Consider the following 21360-nt stretch of genomic DNA (forward strand, 5'->3'; position numbering starts at 1 on the left):
AATGTTGTTAAATCTTATTAAATAAAGTATGGTGTGGCTTTTGATATTTGATAATTAGTATGTGATATTATCACTGATGATATCCCAGAGATAAGATGGACCAGGAAGATTAAAAGTGTTCTCTAGTGATTCTGATGCATCGAATTGATACACTGATTTAATAACTGAGCCAATACAAACATTATTAAGGGGGTCTGGTAGCAGCTGAATGTGACTGACCCACTTTAAAAGGCAATATGAAAATGTAACTTGTTCTTTAACAATATAATAAAAAGAATGTTGTGTCGCTGCAACCTCTGGTACTAAGACAGTAGATGCTAGAATTAGTGTTAAAATGTGATGTGCACAGAGGAGAAATTGAGAACGAGGCTCTGCGGAGTGAAGCCAATGCGGAAGTGTCTTGCATTCTATCTCCTGTCCACCAGGGGGCGACTCCTCTGGTTGTATAGAAGTCTATGAGAAAATGACTCTACTTCTCTCTTGATTTATTCCCTCAGTAAACATTGTAAACATGAGTTTATGGTCTCAATCTCTAGTTTCAAGTCTTCTTCAATACAGCATGATGTTCATTTAGTAAATGATGCTCCATTTAGAGTCAAACAGACCATAAAGCAGGGGATGCTTTAGGGCGGGCTTACCAGAGACGTATACAGCGTCTCTCCATCTCTCCTCTGTATTTGAAATATTTTATTAATAGCAGATGTTGTTGCTGTGATGCAGGTCATCTGTGGCTCTGAGTGAAGGTGGCTTGAGACCAAATCACAGCTGTCATTCAGCAACATGTAATCCCTCTTGTGTTCCCGTGCTTCAATAATAAATGATGTGCAGAGAAATTGGAAGCCGCCAGAGAAAAGTACTCACCCTGACACTGGTATCCCTGCTTCCCCAGGACGCCCCTATCAGATGACACACAGAGGAGGTTGGTTTGACAAAAACACAACAGCAGGTACGTCAGGGCTGATGTGTGTCAGTTTGTTACCTACCAGATAAAATCTCTGCAGTGTGAGCAGTAGGTCGGCTGTCTCAGGTAGGTGGCCATGAACTTGTGTCCATTGACTTGATGGACGCGTCTTCGGACGGCGCCTTGTCGCCGGCGAGGGCCGATCCTCTCTCGAAACACCCGCTCCTCATTCTCATTGCTCCCGGTGGCTGTCGGGTGAACACACACACACACACACACACACACACACACACACACACACACACACACACACACACAGGGGAAGGAATTATGTTAAAAGAAATGACAGAACTTTTGTGTTCCTGAGGTGTAGATGAGCGTTCACATACATTTAGAGTGACGTTCTCTTACCGCCCCTTGATTACAAATACGGATGATTTGCATCATGTTGCTTGAGATGTTTAATCATTCAACGGACTCTCATCTTCCTCGACCCCCCCCCCCCCATCCCTCACTCTTCCTCGCTCACAAACACCCCCACCTACCAGAGGCCTATGCATTCGTACGTGTGCATGCTATTTATACTCATGTGTGGGCATTGAAACGAAGGACAGACTATTAAAACACTCCTCCTCAGCGAGGACCATCCAACCAGCCGTTCCCTTCCTCGCTGCATCTCCCCGGAAAGATGAATGCTTTCCGAGGGTAATCTTAAAACAAGAGAACCACCTCCACTCTCACTCCCACACACACACTCACTGCTTCCCTCTGAGCTCCTGTCCTAGTTTGCCTGTCTTTCACACTCCCCCCCATCTCTCTCCTGGGTGCGCTATAGATGTGGTTACTGTTGAGTTCGATTACAGACAGGCTGTCCAGGGACTCTGTGTGTGTGTGTGTGTGTGTGTGTGTGTGTGTGTCTGTGATGGTGAGAGGGGGGAGACAGCTTAACAGGCCATTACTGGGATCACTTTGTTTTACATAATACATCATCCATCTGTCCTGGACACACACATCACACACAGGCATGCTGAAGAGGAGGGGGGTGAGGCATAGCAACAGTTAAGGGTGATCGTCGTGGAGACAGACGTACTCTGGTCGTCCAACAAACACACACACAAACACACACACAAACACACACATACGGACGGACAGAAGATTCAGATTGGACAGAGACGGGTAGAAGACCAGCAGAGAGCGAAGGCAGAGAGTGAGAAAAAAGATGAACTACAGGTGTCAAAAACAAATGTGACATAAAAATGAAAAACAATACAACCGTGGCGGTTATCCATCTGCTTTTGAGACAAAAATCTATTGAGAATAAAGGTTATCCAAAATAAGAAATAAAACAGTTTCTAATTATTGATATGTGTGTGCAATATTCAATTAAGTGCTTTGAGGTGTTGAAATTGTAGAGAAGTTGAAGTGACAGATCTTAAATATTTATAAGATTGTGGATACATCTGTAAAATGATCTTTCAAGATTTAATAAAACTATATGTAGTAAAGGCTTTGTTCACAAATGCATTTTCAATTTGCATTCCAAATTATAACATTTGAAAAGTGTAATTGTTTTTATTCTTTGGAGCCTAAAATACAGAATAAGACTGCTGATACATTTAAACAAAGTCCCATTAAAATGGTCATACTTAGCAATATTGGTGGATTAATTTAAATGTTCTAATAACATCAATAAATAATCACCATTTAAACAAATATGAAAAACTGAAGGATGATTGTATTGTTATTATTTATTCCTTTTAATTTTCATTCTATTTCATGTGTATTTTCTGTTGTAATGTCTGTTTTTGAAAAGTTATTATTACAATATATGTGCGAATAAATTATTATTATTATTATTGAGGAATCAAAATTCAAATGAATCAAAGGGATGTCTTTAAATGTTGTATTTTGTGAGACAAAAACCAAAAGATATTCAGTTAAATATGAAAATCCCCACATTTGAGAGGCTGAAAACAGCATTCTCTGCCATGTTTGCATGTAAAACACTTTAACTAATATCTGCTTATCAAAATTATTTTTCTTTTGGTGATTATATTTCTATTTCGACTAATCGTTGCAGCTCTAATTGTCATTATCAATATCAATATTATATGATAAATTTGGAGGGAATCAAAAGTCTGCACTGAATCTATGTCATTCATTTCCAAACCCACAGTGCTCGTTAAAGGTAATTAACTTGAGGAAATAAAAGATACTGCATTGAAAAATAAGAAGCTTTTTCTTATAAAAACAACATTTCTCTGGTGTTTTTTTAAGCTTTGAGGAAAGTGAATAAAAGATTTATATGGAACGGAGAAGGATGAAGAACCTGCAGATGGACAGATTAGGTCAGATTATTGTTTTCATTTGCTTCCTGAGACCAACAGATGTTCAAAGAGAGGAGAGGAGAAAAGAGGAGAGGAGAAAAGAGGAGAGGAGAAAAGAGGAGAGGAACAACTCTCTCCAGCCTCTGAAGCTGCAGAGAACAGATTGCACCAGGGGAGAAAAAAATAAATCTGCTAAAAATACCACCTCTTCCTCTAGTTCTCACCCTCCATCTCTCCATCCCTCCTATCAGCACACACACACACACACACACACACACACACACACACACACACACACACACACACACACACACACACACACACACACACACACACACACACCATTTGTTTTTATCAGCATACATTAACATCACGAGCACTCATGCCAGCTGAACTCAGGGAGGAAGTTCAGGAGTGGGTGGGGAGTGGGTCGTGAGGTCACCACAGAGTGTCCAATCATCGATGAGGAGGGCAAGACACTGACGCCTGAGTCTGCATATAAGTGTGTGTGTGTGTGTGTGTGTGTGTGTGTGTGTGTGTGTGTGTGTGTGTGTGTGTGTGTGTGTGTGTGTGTGTGTGTGTGTGTGTGTGTGTGTGTGTGTGTGTGTGTGTGTATCCGTGGCTCAATCTCACCTACTATTTTAAGAATCTACTCCCTCTCTCTTCACCCTCTACTGCTCTCTTTATCCGTCTTTACACAGAGAAACTATACTGCAGCATATATATATATATATATATATATATATATATATATATATATATATATATGCACACTTTTACTGGAAGGCAGAGAACCGTTTCTATTTATAACCAGGTGTGAATATACACAGGTGCAGGTGAAAACCACTCTATTGGGCAGCATGTGACTGAGATAGTGTGTGTGTGTGTGTGTGTGTGTGTGTGTGTGTGTGTGTGTGTGTGTGTGTGTGTGTGTGTGTGTGTGTGTGTGTGTGTGTGTGTGTGTGTGTGTGTGTGTGTGTGTGTGTGTGTGTGTGTGTGTGCGGAAAGGTCTAATTGAGGGAGATGTTTCCATCTTTAATGAGTACAAGCAAATAGAGGAGAAGGAAATAGAGAACTAGAGACTGGAGGAGAAAGTTCTATGAATTCTGTTATGTAACTTTCTAGGAAAACAGGAAGTAATCTTTTCCATCGCACTCTGTGTTTTCAGACTCGCATACTAACCGTTCTGTTGACGTAATATTGAGCACGCCGTGCATTCGTGACACATGAGAAAAGCCCGGATGCGTACTTCACAAACTTAACTGCCCCACAATGCTTCGCTTCTGGGCGCCTCGAGACCGTCTGCCAGCCTTGTGAGATATGTAAATTAGCTGCGACGTTTTCAGAGAAGTGGCGGGGGCCTTGAAACCGGCCCAGGCGTCAGTCATGTGAGATGTTAAACATGTAAAAACTGATGTTTTGTCCAATTTGGAGCGTCACAAACGAGTAGTGAAAACAATAATAATGTGATAACAACATTTATGCTGATATGTTGAACATGTATTCAAACAGTTGCTTATTTACTTCCAACAGTTATGGAGTCATGTTTGTGTCCTCCAGCTGAATAAATAAAAAAACAACATTTACTCTCTTTTAACTCTGTTTTTGGTCTCCACCAACTCCTGAGGATAAATATCTGACTATTTTCATCTGATAAATACTTCACTACGTTCACCAGCTCGTCTCTGACTGTGCTTACCGCCCATTGGTGATGAGCAGGTGGTGTACAGTTGGTTTTTAGAGCTTTTTTATTGAAAACGCTGCTCTGAGAGCTGTGACCGGACAGCTAAACAATGTCACTATAAAGCTCCGTAAAGCTGAGAACAGATGATCCAGTGAAAAGAATCTGTGGGTTCATAAATGAAAGACACTCATATTAAGTTGTCCTCACATTGCCATTTAATATTTTGTTATTATAAAAATATGAATAGCCGCCTTAATGTCATTGTAAAGTAAAACAACACCAGCACATAAGTCCTGAAGGGATATTACGGAAAAAACTAACTAACACTTGAAATTATATTGTAATTCAACATAAATGTCAATTTGTCATGCAGTAGTACTGAAGAATTGAACACTTCTCCTGTCTAAGCTAGTTGTTTATTATGCACGCCAAATACTTGGTTAAAGCTACACTAATCACTATTTTTTTATCATTAATGGGTCAAATGACAACGTGCAATGTGAAAGAGACGTTAGTAGTTATAACTGACTTTGCATTTTCCTCTCAGCTCTCAGCAGCCTTTAAGCATCTTTCAGCTCATTGGTCTCACTCATACTGCCCACACCGTCGGCCACAGGAGACCGATGTTTTCAGGAAAAAAAGCTTTGATAAACTGGTGCACATGGTGACACACTTAGAAGTGTTGGTGGGAACCAAAGCAGAGCCTAAAGAGAAGTGAATATCGGACTCACGACTCCTGTTAAATGCTCATGTTTCTCCGAATGCTGGATGTGTAAATGGGCAGCTGATTTCTAACAAGTTCACCATATCAACTTTACCTACAGCTGAACTTTCCACCAGCACATGCCTACGTGTCTGTAAGTGTGTCTTAATGTTTAGTCCTGGTAAAATGTGTGTGTGTTGCTGTGTTGGTTTTACCTTCGGTAGAGGATCCGGACAGATCGATAACCACGTACACCTTCCCCTCCGGCTCCAAGTCGATCTGCAACAGACAAAGAAATAGAGAGACAGAAAAGAAATCAGTGAGCTGAACAGTGAACGCAGCAGGGGGGGGGTTCCCTCGAGCACAAACAAACAAACACACTACAAGAGGTCATTATCTTCACTACCATTACCATTCTCATCAACATCACCATCTTCATCACTATGTTCCTTTCTATCCTCAACATCATCCTCACCAAGGACACTCTGACACTCTGAAGACTGGAGGGATTGAACCTTCATGATGTTAACTTTTAAAAGTGGAATACAGGTAAAGTGGATATAACTGATGAAGCTACACTTTATTTAATTATTACAGGTGAACTCTAATGTATTCATCCACCTATCTAGAGTATGTTGCAATCATTTAACAGTTCCATTCCTCCTTTCTGCTCCAGGGTGGATAACATTTTCATATATCGATTAATAAGGTATATCATTAACTTTGTGGATATTATGATAGCGGATATTCTGTTAATATTAACCAGAGCAGCAATAAAGAAGTAAAAAGGTGTGTGGCTGGAAAATACATTAGAAAAAAACTAAATATATAAAATATGTGCTCAACAGAGTCAAATCAGCTTTCTTGACAAAATGTTCTTGTGCTGAGAGGAGTTTGCAGCCAACACATTTGCAGCGTTGCAGGATGGACAAAGTAATGCTTGTGGAGACTCATCCAACCTTCTTATTTTTAGATCACCAGTGAGCCCAGTCCTCTCTGTGTCAACAGACTGTTAGATGGTAACAATTGATTTCTTGTCATATTCTCCCGGGGACGTTAAGAGTTGCTAAAACACAGACTGGTTGTTGGAGGATAACTGAAGGAGAGTACCTGAGTTATAATCCATTAATCCTCTTCATACATGGCATAATATACAAACAACTCAAATTAATGAAAGCTGATCAAATCACCATAGTATATATTTTATTTTTTATTAATCATTGAAGTTTTATTAAAGAGATATTTAGCATCAAACATCTTGAATCACCTGTCATAATGACTTCTTTGTGTTTGAGCAGGTGTCATCAAAATGGAGGCTAATTTATTCTGGGAACAGAACAAAAAATATATTTTCATGCTCAAACATAATACTTGATAAGAAAACATACAATCTGCATACGCACAAGACTTATTCAACAAATAATGACATCACCCCCCCCGCTTCAACATACAAGAGGAGAGATTAGAGGGAGTGCAACGGAGAGCGCTAGAGAGACAGACGACACAAGAAGAGAGAGTGAGAAAGAGAGGTTTAAATCCTTAGTTAAGCTCTGGGACAGCAGCAGATCCTGTTATGCAACAGTCAGACTCACACACAGAAGGCGACACACACACACACACACACACACACACACACACGTCCATGCATAGCTGAACATGAGACACAAAGACTGCACGGAAACCGGCATCAGACACGCTGCATACATCTCATGTAGCAGAGCGGCAAAGACACACAATCACGTAGAGAGGAATCTACAGCGTTGAGATCTGCAGCAGGACTCGGGACTCGTATGATGGATCACATGGCGCCTCAGTCATAAGCGCTGAAAAAGGGCTGTTATCAGATTAATAACGTGTATAGAAAATTAGAAAAACTAAAAACAACATCCGATGCTGTGTTTAGAGAAGGAGAATAGAAGATGTTTGATTGGATATTTGTTACTGTAGTGAAGTTCTCTGCAACATTGGATTAAAACATACTTATTGTATTTTACTTACATTTCCAGCTCCCTTAAAAGGAAATAAAATGCTACCAGCTGTGTTTTCCATTTTGGTGCATGAAAATAAAGTTTGCAACTCAATCATTACATAATCGCCTGATCGAGATCATTTTATCAAATTATTGGATTCCACAATCAAGGAAATAAATGTTTGTAGGTTAGAACCAACAGGCCGGGGGAGTTGAAACATTTATATATCCTACTTACCTGTATTCATCTATATATTCAAATATATTTCCAACATTAATTCACGTCTGTACGAATCTTGTAATACGATTTCAGACAGCGCGGAAGTAGAATTTCTCACCCTGACATCAGTTGAACATCTCGTCTGCCTGCCTAAATCCCAGTGGCTCGAGTCCTTCTTTGGACTCTTCTTCTTCCTCAAGCCAGCGGGTCATCACTAGTAGCATACATTTTGAAGTTGGAATGTTTTATTTTATACTTTTCATGCTTAAATTGGAGCCTTTGCCAGAAAACACCAAAATACACCATTGTCATAGAAGCAAATGTACAGTGAAGGATTAATTTTGTCTCTGAATAAACAATGCATCTCCTCAAAACCACAGTAAAGTTCCTGTGTTTTGCTTTTCTACTGCTGGGTGAAGTGAAGAGGTTCTTAGTGACCTTTGACCCTGGAGGCCCTAGAGGCTGAAGCAGGGTAAATCCCCTTTGCATGTTCCATTTGAAAATAACATCGACACTCCTTCTACATTAATTACCAATCTTTTTCCTTACATTTAATCAGCCAACAGTTTCAGAACATGCTTTCAAATAATAAATATATGTGCAGCAGAGCGAACTGTTTGAAAATGAATTCTCTCTTCTTTGACAACCATTGCATCATTTTGATTAGCAGCCAACAAAATGTAGTCTAGTTGCAAAGCCAAACACATCAAATGAACATAAAATACAAGTTAATCCTTCATCGCAATTGTTTGTATGACTATTTATCGTCAAGTGAAATTTCATGATCGCGACAGACCGAGAAACCAATACTAAGAAAGATGACACATGTTTTGTTGCCATCTTTCAATTGAATTACTTAATGAAGCGGTAAAATAATAAAGATAATCATCAGTTGCATCCCTTATGTTAAGTAATATGAAGCTAAATATAACAAAAGGCACAGAGAATGTAGCACATATGCTCATACGTGCAGTATCATCCTGTCGTGGCATGTATAACACACAGCAACTGCATGGGATTAGTGACCCATAAACGCCGTTGGATTCTTGATGTCTACCCTTGAAAACGATGTGCTAATCCCCAAATGTAACCTCTTGCATAACGGTGCATCTCGGCGGGGATTTCAGCTGAAAGATGGACTCAGGGTGATTTGGAACAGAGTGGAGCAAATAGACAGCACCATCATTGATTTAGTGCTCGGCATTCTGAGGTGGCATGCCAGCCAAAAAAAAACCTGCACTGCTCTGAAAAATCACCAATTACCGGCCAATCGGGCTGTGAGTCGCCTTCAAGCTCGCATTTTCCATCCAAATCAATAAAAATTACTACGACACAGATATGTGTTTTTGAAGATGAATTAAACCATGCCAGTGTGGAATTTCATTCCAATAAATCTAAAAATAGTTTTTCTGGATTTTGGCAGAATTCTTTTACTGCATTTACATTTTTATAGTAAAACAATTTACTAAAACCCATGACACAGTACATTATTTTAGACAAGCAATGCAGATGTTACCCAGAATAACAGGCTTATTTATATTACCACTATGATTTGTATGTTAATCCACGTAAAAGGCTTCCCATATCGCCAGCGTAGCATTGATTACTTATGATCATAGGCTGACCTGATGGATTATAGTCCAGCGAAACATTAATTCATTCTGCTGTTATCATAGAAATGAATTAAACAACTGTCTGTTAAGATGCATGAGAATGTGAGAGTGAATTACGAAATGTTTAAGAAAGAAATATTTTTCAAATATCTGACAGTGACGTTAGCTCAGCAGATATTTCTATGGTTACCGTTCTACTACAGTGTAACCACGTATCCTAGCAACAGCAATTCTATGGTTGCAGTACTGCTTTATGTTGTTGGTGGGAGCTTGTAAAATACTGAGAATCAATGTATATGTTGAATAAATTAGATAATGCAGAGAAAGCTGGTCCTTATTTATTTGTGTTGTTTAGGATGTTATTGTGACAACCAGCTCAAAGGAACAATATACCATAAATGCATATTATTTTGTTTTAGCTGTAGTGCTATTTACTGCACTGTATGTGTGAACTGTCCCTTTAATCCACAGTGCACAGCTGCAGTATGCTGTATGTTTGCTAGAAAATAGGAGAAAATGTTTTTTTGTGATTTGGGTAAACTGACCCTTTAAGCTTCACCCAAACATTCTACGTCCACAGGACGCTGGATGCAAAACAGTCTACAAGAAGGTAAATACTGACTTTTGTTTTTACATTCTTTTGTAAGTGATGAATAGATTAGCAGCTCATTAGGCAAAAATATTGTAGTTTACACCATATTTACACTGGTGTTGGTCTCAGTGAGCCAGTATCCACAATAACTGGGCTTTAGAGTTTTTCACTACATGATTATCACGGCCCAAATAATTCATGATAACAATGTTATTGCACTATCTATAGAGCATTTGAAGAAGAAAAATCTGTATGATAATAATGCTACCATTAAGATAGGGATACTTCACCCACAAAATGACCTATTGTATAATTACTCATCTTGGGTTTCCTTGCATGCCTCCACGGTGAACAAAGAACACTTCTGCATAAACAATCTCAGCATTCTCAGCCAACACTACTCCGCCATGCGAGTTTGGACTTGCCCAAAGTGTTTTAAATAGTAAGGTTTTAGAAGATGCATGTGTTTGGGAAGAAGTGAGCACAGGACTGGATAAATAAGACTTGGATTATACTGCACAAGTTAGCTGAGAGTTTGTAAACGGATGTTTTGCTGATGTTGAACGAGCCCCCATTTACTTCAATTCGACCAGACTTTTCTCCGTTTATCAGATTCTCTTTTCACTATGGAGGCCTGAGAGAAAAATAAAGTTTTCTTTAATAATTCAACGTAAGTTATGGATATACTAATTAAAATGTATGGGTGAAGCACTCCTTTAATGTTATTAGTTACACCTGTGCTTTTCCTGCTCTGAAAAGTCTGCCGTGAGAAACTCCACTGGAGTCAACTTACAGTCTCCCTTTGTTTGACTCTGAGCTCACCTGTCTCCATTTAAACTGTCACAAACCATGTCATTACATAAACCCAACCCTTCAGCAGGTAATACAAGAAAACATACACTAATACACAAGAACTATTTTGAAATTGAACACCCCTCAGGCATTTCAATGTAATCAAGTCAACGGGGTTCAACCGAGTCTGACGAAGGTGAGTCAAATAGTTTAATCATGCAAATGTCTAATCGTTTCAGGTCAGGGTGACAATACATAACGTGAGAGTTTGCTGTACAAGCTGCACTAATCAATATTTGTATACAGTGCTTACAATGGATCAAATGACTTAATATGAGAAACGGTACATGTAGTGATGAGCTCACTACATGTACCGTTTCTCATATTTCTCATAAGCGTCGTTTATCTTATTGTTTTGTTGTTCTTTTTTGCCACAGCAAGCTGTTTTTGTGGAAAAAATTCAGATAAACCCACTGTGCCCTGCCTGCCCAACTCCTGATACAAAAAAATGGTGAACTTAGCGGAGCATTTAGCAGCTAAAGAGCCCAGTATTTGCCTCAGCAGTCGGTGGAGACCAAAAACAGAGCTAAAAGATTCATTAGGTGGTCTGAAACAATGATTCCAAATAAATAATTCTGCTGCTCCGTAACTGTTAGATGAGTAAAAAGTCCCCTTTTGGCTAACACTTTTGCTAAACTTACTTAAGGTGATAATATGCCATATGCCAGATGGCCAAAACTCAATTTATACAACTTTAAATACCTGTGCTTTAATTGTGAATTAATGACTCAACAATATTGCATTTACAATATCTAGCAAGTAGCAAGTTTCTAGTCACAATTTCCCCCAATTTTTTTTTTTAATGACATAAAACTGAGAAGCTAAACCATTTTAAACCATTAACTTCCTCAAAGTTATTGATTTGTTTCCTATCAACCAAGTAATGGATTAATTTTATCAACATCACCTCCCCTTAAATTAACTGTAACGTGTGACTTGGATTTAACCTGCTGTGTGTACACACACACACACACACACACACACACACACACACACACACACACACACACACACACACACACACACACACACACACACACACACACACACACACACACACACACACACACACAGAAATGACCCGTCCCAACAACAAAAGATAGGAGGAGAGAGAGCTGGAGAATCTAGTTCGCCTCATTAATCTTGTTAGTCCAATTAGGACACCGATACAGCCTGGGAGACGGAGAACTTCACACACACACGCACACGCACGAAGCTTGAGTGTGTGTGTGTGTGTGTGTGTGTGTGTGTGTGTCTGGGGATTTTAAAATGGACTTCGGAGGGAGGTTAGCGTTAAACACACATACAAGCTTAACTCTCTTGCGCTCGTCCCTTCACAACGCATACAGATCACACACACACACACACACACACACACACACACACACACAGACACACACACACACACACACACCATATGCAGCAGCACAGAGAAGCACTCAACCAAGCAGACAGGGCACTCAAAGCTTGCATTATATCAATACTGTGGAGCTAACCCCCTCCCACTCTCCGTCCATCTCGCCCGCTATCTCTGTCCAACCAGACAGCTCTCTCTGTCTCTCTCAGGAGCGCTTAGTCTCGGTGACAGCCTCCCACATCCATCTGTCAAATAACAAATTTCAGCTTTGAGAGAGCCCAACCACATTCACACAATAACATGTGTGTTTCTGTGTGTGTGTGTGTGTGTGTGTGTGTGTGTGTGTGTGTGTGTGTGTGTGTTTGTGTGTGTGTGTGAGTGTGTGTCCGCCTGCAGACACACTCAGGAGGCCCATGCTGAGTGAGACAGCATGAGAGTCATGCATCTTTAATGTAACATCACAGATGGCTAATAATGTAAGAGGAGCTGAGCTGTGTGGCGGTGCTGAAAAAGGGGGGAGATTCAACAAAGCCCGCCCCCTGCCACGAGTGATGGGTCCGACGGTCCTGTAGAATCAGGACTAGACACAAGGAGCATTTTCATTCCAGAGAACGGACATTCCCGAACAAGTCTTCCTGCCTGTTCAGTCGTCTCAGAGCTCACACACATCGGGGACGGGTGTGCGATATCCAGATGGACTGGCAGACGGCCTGTTGAGCAGCCGCTGCAGATCAGACCGTCAATGCTGTTGGATCCGTCTAAATGACAACACACTTCATCTTCTTCAGGACTCAAGCTGCCGAAGGAAGCCCTGTTTCCAACCATTATGTGAATTCGATTGCAATCATTTTCAAGTATGGGCACAAACCTAATTTAGTTTGATTAAAATAGAAAAAGGTGCAGTAAAGTAATATTAAATTAGTTACATTATTGTCTAAAAAAACACTCATCCAAATAACTTCACAATTGACATTGCGCTTTGTCGGGTGCTTAGAAATACGCCCGCCAAGAGTGAAGTCGATGGTCAATGGTTGTTGAGAAAATCAAAAGGACAGACGGACACAGACTCCTTCCATTATGTTGGATTGAAGCAAAAGTTCTACATTTTGAGAAACTTCATTATTTACTTTCTGTTGTAGATATTAAGTAGTAAGAACCACCAACAGCTGGTTAAAATGAAAAATGACAATTCACTGTTGAATGGGGGTTATGTGTTGGACTATTACTATATTGGTATCATTGGAGTTTTGAGCATTGATACCAAAACAATACTTTTTTTGATACCTCAATGAACAAGTGTTTTCCTAAATAACAAACAAAAGTTCTCAAATAGTTAATGTTGATAAAACATATCAGTCTGCAGAAGAACTATTCCTTTGACTAGCTGGTCAAAGGATAAGAAATACGGATTACAAATCTGTACAGATATTAGATGAGAGTTTTAGTTACTTTGTGCTTCAGATGAATAGTCGTCAAAATCATTGGTCGCCAATACTTATGTTTTACCTCTTTCAGCTCAGTTATAATTAAAATCTCGGACCTCAGTTTAGAAAACTACTGTTCATCCCTTCTCCTTTCATGGCTAAAATAAAGGACAAATCTGTTCAAAATCGTCTTTGTGGATAGGCAAAAATAGACATACTCTGGGTCACAGAAAGAGAGGCAGTGTGCATTTCACCTGCTCTCCCAGAGCTCTCAAATATCGTCCCATTTCTTCCCTATCACAGACAACATGCATTAAACAACCTCCAAAACACACACACACACACACACACACACACACACACACACCGAAGGTTGACCTGATTTGGCGTGTGTGTGTGTGTGTGTGTGTGTGTGTGTGTGTGTGTGTGTGTGTGTGTGTGTGTGTGTGTGTGTGTGTGTGTGTGTGTGTGTGTATTGTCACGGTGGAAACAGAGCATCTTAAATCCAGTCTGTCCTACTTAACCAGCAGGTCACTGAGAGGTGGAGTCTATGATGTCAAGCAACTGGTCACGGTGAGTGAATGGACTAATGATATATGATGACATGATCATTTCAAGTTCAAAAAAATACAGTAAAGGCCTAGACAGGTAAGAAAGTGGCACAACAAAGTTCATCCACCTGTGTTTTCAAAGACAGAGCTAAAAGCTTTGTGAGGTAGTTTCTGTACTTCTTCTAACCGCTAACACTAGTCAGTCACCAAAACTAATATTTTTTTATCACAAATTTGAGTTCAGGTTAACCAAAAGTCGATCTCCAACGTCTAAGATCTGAATACTTTTATTTTTCCTGGTGATGAACTGATTTAAATGTGAAATGTAGCCGTTTTAAATGGCGGTGTGATCGGGCCTTCACATACCAGTTTGAGACCACCACTGACGATGGTATCGCATTGCAAACATTGACAATTAATATCATATCATACATCATAATTATGGGCAGCAAAATTGGGGGGGGGAACAACCACTATCTAGCTGTAATTCAGAGTTGGGATTTTTGGGAAGTGTTAAAAATAAAGCATTGCTGACAGATCAATCAATTATTAACATTAACATAATAAATTCAGCTTCATATATAGAAGCTTTGCACTGTTTGCATCTATCAATTAAAATACCAAATGCAATAAAAATATCAAATTCAGGCTTAATATGTGCAATAACTAAAACAAGGCTTTTACTGTCGGATAAAACGTTAGCCTCACAAAGGCTTAATTAAACTTTAAATTAAACTGTTTTAACCATAAAAACAGGATGAGGACCGGCCTCCTGTCACTAATCCTGGCTGCTGTAAGCACGAGCTTGTGAGAGTGTGTTGATGCCAAGTGTCCAACGGCGGCTGGCTGACGTCTGACGTGGTCCGTGTCCCTGAGGAAACGCTTCACCGCGTGGTCATCACGTCTTAGAGCTCCTAGCAGCCTCCAGCTCGATATATTTATATGTACACACAGCTTACTTCTACACCTCCTCTCCTGATCGCCCTCCTTCAGCACCATCTTCCTCCTCTCCACTGCCGGCTCCTTTCTCCTTTCGATGTATTTTAATTTATCTTACACCTTCCCAAATCTTTTTCTTCATTTCTACCTCCCCTGCTTTCACTCTTTTTCTGCCTGTATGTTTTTAGGAGCCGCCTATTCAAAAAAAAACTTAACTGAAGACATTTTACACCTTAAATACAAATTTTAAAACCAGATATAAAGTGTACTAAATAGCTAACAAGCTAATAGGCTAATAATAGCTCGTTAGCTAACACAGAAATCAGATACCGCAGCTAACAAGCTAATAAAACTGATTTTATCTTGCTAGAAAAATCAGAAGTCATATCTAAAGATGCGACGTCAGTAAATAAACCTTTCAGTCAGGAAGACTCATTATTGTGACAATAATGAGTCTTTGCTTGTAAGATGAATATATAAAATGCAAATACAGTTATTTACTTTAGGCATGCAAAGTTTGTATACAACATTATAGTTAATAAGAATCACAATAAACGACAGCAGATGATATGGGAAGAGGAATGCTCCTTTTTGGATCATGTGAAGTGGCTTTTTCACTTCAATAAATACTTATTTTATCTCGGTAGATGTGGAGAAAGATGATTCTGTTGCCAACAGAAAACCATAACAATATATGAATGTTTGTGTCAGCTAAAGGTAGCTACACAACACCACTAATGTTAGATCTGTCCTGAAGATGTTAGACGTTTAATTAAGTTGAATCTTACTTTAGGAATGATCAGATCATATACTATGAGATATTATAACATCACTTTGGCCAGGAGACTTTTACTGTGATTGTTGAATGCTATGTATACTAATAGAGGGATTACAACACTTCTAATCCCTGTTTTTTTCATAGCATTAGCATAACTCCCCTTTTTACACGTTGGCTGCATTGTGGACACGAGAGATTTAACAGACAACTTTACAATAACGTCTTTGAGTTCAGCCAAATATGAGCCTTTTATCTAAAGCGGCTTATTTAGAAGTGAAAAGTAAAATCAACAATATTGTCATCATCCTTTGCTTGTCTCTACCGCTGCTATACAACATCAGCACAGGAATGCAGACACGGTTCTGTTTATCGTGGCGTGTGCTGCACCTCTATATAAAGGCGCTGCAAGGTAATTGTATTTAAATAACATATTTCACTAAAAGTAAACTCAACGTGCTTCACATTAAAAGGTAATATGTAGAGGAAACAACTAAACTACAGAATGTGGCAGAAGGATTTGGATTAATGTGGCAGCTTACATAAAGGGCAATTACTGCTCCAAACAGTGTGCACTAATAAAAGGTATGTGTGTCAATATTAACATTACTGCTGTTATTACAGCTTTCAACTGCATTCTGACAGTGACTTCGACCACGAGATGTTTAACTTGTTGCATAAAAAAATGAGGGTTTAAACAACTTAGGAAAACTTGTTTAAACTAAAGAAAAGATGGTGTAAAGTTGTGTGTAGCTGCAAACACAATGTCCACAATTATGCTGGTGAGTGAAATGAGAAAGCTTCTAAGTTGCCCAAAGTTTCTCTACCTTGAATTTAAATGATTCTGACTTCTCAAAGAACCAGCGAGCGCTGTTCTACTTTGTTTTTCTCTCTTCCCTCCCCCAACTCTCACCTACCCATCTCTCTCTCTCGCTGGTGTTTCTGTGGGTGAGAGGCTGTCACCAAGGGGACGGGCTGTCATTGTCGCCATGGGGATGGGCTCCGCAGAGCATCTCAATTACTGAGTGGGGCAATTAATAAGCATCAAAGCCTGGTTAATATTTCACCGGCGGCACACAGCAGCAAACCTGGCCCACAGCGCTCGGGTCCACGGGAGATCTATCACGGAGAAGGTGGTGGAAGACCAAAGGGAACAGGAAGCAGAGGGGGGGGGGGGGGTAGCAGCGCTGAGACGAGAGCGATGGTGGGATGAGATGAGCGAGGCAGCAGAAGGGAGGAGGAAGTGACAAAGACTGAGCTGAGGTACGCAAAACTCAGTGTTCATCTTAACGCATACCATCTAACACAAGTTTATGGCATCAAAATGAGGAATCTTACTCATATTCTAATATTTATTTTGTATTCATTTACCACTGATATCAACAGACACCACCGCCAGTGGTTCGGTGAGGCTGCATGGAGATGTTTAACAAGTGTCATTTCTACCACTCTCTCCATCTTAGTTTAGCCTGTTAGCATGCTAACATGTAATAAGCACGAAACACAAAGTGCAGCTAAAGCTGATGGGAATGTTGTTAGTTTTGCATGCATTTGATCATAAACCAAAGTATGAAACCCAAAGATGGTGCTCAGTGAATCAACAAAATCTGTGTTTCATGGCATTGCATCCAACAGTGGATGAGATCATTTTCTCCGGACCAAAGTGGTGGACAAACCCACCGACTAACGATCTCTTAGAATGGATTTAAATGTAGAGTTTGGTGCTGTAACACCTGGATAATTCTGCAAATTCTATAATTTTTGTAGCAAAAGTTCCAAAGCATTCTCTTTTTTCCAGCTTCTCAAATGTGAAAAGTTGCTTTTATTTCATTTTAGACATATCTTTGGATTTTGGATTGCTGGATCGGACAAAACAAGCAACTTGAAGCCGTCACTTTGGACCCTGGAAAATTAAGATTGGAATTGACAAAATTAAAATTAAAATGACAGAATAATCCTAATAATTTAGCCCTATTTATCTCACACTAATCCCCTTGGAAAGCATATTTTTAAGGTTTCAGCTGTATACTCTGCGTTTGAGCTGGATTATTTCTACAACAGATTATCCTTTTTTGGAAATGACCACAATGACTGAGAAGAAAAGAGTCTAATTGGTCAATACATACATCACATGTTCATATTCAGGACACTTATTACAGTACTACCGGTCCTCAAAGTGATGGCATCCAGCAGGGGAGACACTGAGTGGTGGAAAACTGAAAATGGCCACTTTTTATCCGCAAGCACACATAAATGAGTATAACGTTTAGGAGGAAACCTCGACTGATCCGACTCTGACGACCCATTAACTCCCATATTATACTTCCCACCGTTTCCTTGCCGAGTCTGAACTCTACATCCGCCACTGGAGACTGAGGAGTAAATGAACGTAGGAGATGAAAGAGGAGCGTAAGGTACACGAGTGAGGCAGGAAGGAGGAAGATGATGGAAAATGAAAGGCAGGAGGGAGCGAGGTAAGTAAGGGAGATGAGAAGAAGGGAATCACTGCTGGAGAGGGGAGGATGAGGGAGACACCAGAGTGATGGAGTAATGGAGGGAGCGGGACAGAAGGGAGGGGGAGGGACTGTGAGGCAGATGTATCGACGAGCCGGCCGGCTGATCAATGGGATGTAGTCAATCAACACAGTGATCCATATGCTGTGACCTCACCCTGGATGGCTGAGGGAGGGAGGGACGGTGTGTGTGTGTGTGTGTGTGTGTGTGTGTGTGTGTGTGTGTGTGTGTGTGTGTGTGTGTGTGTCTATTTATATGCCAATTGCATACAGATACAACGAGGATTACATAACTATATATCAATTAAACCTCTCCAACAAATCATGTACACGTTTACATCAAATATTGATAAGCAAAGCTTCATAACATCGTAGCAGCTTTGCAGAATGAAAATGAGCTTCCTCGTCTTCAAATATGAGATCAGAAACTCACCACAAAGAACATTTTGTTGCCTCTCTTTTCTTTTTTTTTTTACATTATGTCATAGTCATATGTTAATCCAGCTGAGAGCAGAGTCTGTTTTAAAAACTCGGGCATTAGGGAGTTTTCAAAACAGAGTTGCCATGTTACAAACAGACAGAATAACTAGTAAAAATATAGTAATAAGCACAACTAATATAAAATAATAATATTAAGTCTCTCATTATGTATTTATTTATGTATTTGCATAAATTAAAACGACTGACTAACTAGGTTTTGGAAAACGGTGGACAGTAAAGTGCATGTATTTAGTAGGTAGCGAGCTAAAGGACACATGCGGATATTTAAAATGCGTGTCCACAGCTCCCAGAATGCTTTGCCCTTTCTCAGCCTTTCATCCGACGTAAAGCGGGACAAAAATAAAACAAAGCGTAGAAGTGGAACAAGATCACATGTTAGATCTGGAGACAAACCTTGCAGACCCCAAACAAACAGCTCTTTATCCCCGACACACAGATCTACATGTGGCAGTGATGAGATAAATGAAGAGAACCCGTAACAAATGAAGTCTGTCCGGCTGCTGAGATACAGTATGTGTGTCTGTCCACAGTGAGCGGAAACTCCTCCAAGACGCTGAACCAGGCTGCAGTGAAGTCTCACAACATCTGCATTGTTTGTGTTTGCTTCATGAATGTAACTCTGCAGGGCAAAGACGAGGGCATCGTATCACTTACAGCCTAAAGAGGCAGGAGGAATGTGGGGACTTGAGGGAAGACGACTACAGGCTGGACATGGGATGCTCAGATCAGATCTGCTGCAAGTCCAAACAGCTCCTCTGTCACAGATAGAGGAGGAGAAGCTGCAGAATGAAAGTACTGAACTAAACAACAACCGCAGAAGAGCCCAGAGGGGGGGGGTGTTTATCTGCCCCAGAATGGAGTTATGGAAAGGGTTGTTATCATAGAAGTGACACTAAATAATCTTCATTCATGTCATTATGAAATCTATTGTCTCCTTCATCCCAGTGTAACGCACTAAACCTAACGGACTCAGTACCAGAAGTCAGATCAGTGAGCAGGGCAGTGAGCTCCCTGAAGGTGCTCACTGGGCCTGCACCTGTGCTGGGAAGCTCCCAGTCAGGTATGTGTGTGGATGAATGGATGCTGTGAAGCAGCGAATGGACAAATGAGTCTATTTCCTGTGTGAAGACGTTACAAACTACCTGGTTTGGTTGAGATCTTAATAAAACGTTTGGATGTTCCTGTGAGGAGAAACATGCAGACACCGGGGGGGCCGTGTTTGTCTCATGGCCGGGGGCCCGAATACATTTGTGTTTCACCTGCACAAGATTCACAGACCACCTACATGCAAACCTGTGACTCTGTGGACCCGGAGGACTCCTGAACAACACATACCCAGTCCTCGTAGTGCCTGGTCCCGTTCTGCAGCAGGTCCTCCAGCTGGATGGTGCAATTGGCCACAAAGTCATCGTACCCGATGGGCGCGTCGTGGAACACGGACAGCTCCAGACTCCTGCCCTCGCGGACCTCGCTGCAGAACTCCTGGTGCCAGGCCGGGCTGTTGGTCTTGGTCCTGGTGGCGGTCTGGCCGAGCCGGGTCTGGTCCAGGTTCAGGGCCAGGTAAGGGTCCAGCAGGAAGGAGCCGCTCTTCCCCACGGCGTGACGCAGTGCCCAAGGTGTGGGCTTCAGGTCCACCGCCTCACACACCCGCACCTTCAGCAGGCCACTGAACACGGGCATGGTGTGTGTGTGTGAGAGGATGTGTGTGTGTGTGTGTGTGTGTGTGTGTGTGTGTGTGTGAGAGGATGGATGTGTGTGTGTGTGTGTGTGTGTGTGTGTGTGTGTGTGTGTGTGTGTGTGTGTGTGTGTGTGTGTGTGTGTGTGTGTGTGTGTGTGTGTGTGTGTGTGTGTGTGTGTCTAGGCTGCTCCTGTAGTGTTTCCTTCCAATGAGGGGTCACTGCACAGTCCTACATCCCATAATGCTCCTCGGACTCTCAGTGGAGAACACACATCTCAGAACACCGTGTTATCCACGCAGGACCCGGTCGGACCAGCAGCCCTCCGGTCCGACGGAATGGGCCGAGCAGCGTCACCGACCCCCCTCCTCCCCGGTCCTCCTCCCCCTCCTCCCCGGTGCTGGCGGCTCTCTCCCCGGTCAGCCGCGCCTTGCCATCGGGCTCGGTGCTCCGGTTGTCCGCTCGTCCTCCTGTCCGGGATCAGCTGCTGTATGTGCGCGTGTCCTCTCCTCGCGCCCTTCACTGCAGGGCTTCACACGCGTCACGAGGCTCCGGTAACCGGGACCGGGACCCGAGACCCGAGGAGACAAGAGACAGAGACAAGAGAGAGGAGGTTATTATGTAGGGTTTCTCTCCTTTCGGTCCCTGCGCTCGACCCCTGCTTCCTCTCTCTCTCTCTATTATCTCCCTATGTCTCCCTCTATGTCTCTCTCCCTCTCTCTCTATTCCCTCTCTCTCTCTCTATTCTCTCTCTCTCTCTCTC

At 41.3% G+C, this 21360-nt stretch overlaps 1 protein-coding gene across 1 annotated transcript in view; it reads right to left on the reverse strand.

Annotated features, from left to right (window-relative positions):
* The window catches only part of prkcea (protein kinase C, epsilon a), a 32394-nt gene extending 11793 nt beyond the window's left edge, over window positions 1-20601 (reverse strand). The window contains exons 1-4 of the mRNA XM_054598297.1: window positions 20257-20601; window positions 5831-5894; window positions 984-1149; window positions 862-896 (exon numbers count right to left, since the gene is read on the reverse strand). Of these exons, the coding sequence (XP_054454272.1) occupies window positions 862-896; window positions 984-1149; window positions 5831-5894; window positions 20257-20601 (610 nt within the window). The remainder of the gene's footprint in view (window positions 1-861; window positions 897-983; window positions 1150-5830; window positions 5895-20256) is intronic.
* Between the last annotated feature and the right edge of the window lie 759 nt (window positions 20602-21360).

This window comes from Anoplopoma fimbria, chromosome 5, assembly GCF_027596085.1.
Source record: "Anoplopoma fimbria isolate UVic2021 breed Golden Eagle Sablefish chromosome 5, Afim_UVic_2022, whole genome shotgun sequence".
Taxonomy (NCBI): Eukaryota; Metazoa; Chordata; class Actinopteri; order Perciformes; family Anoplopomatidae; genus Anoplopoma; species Anoplopoma fimbria.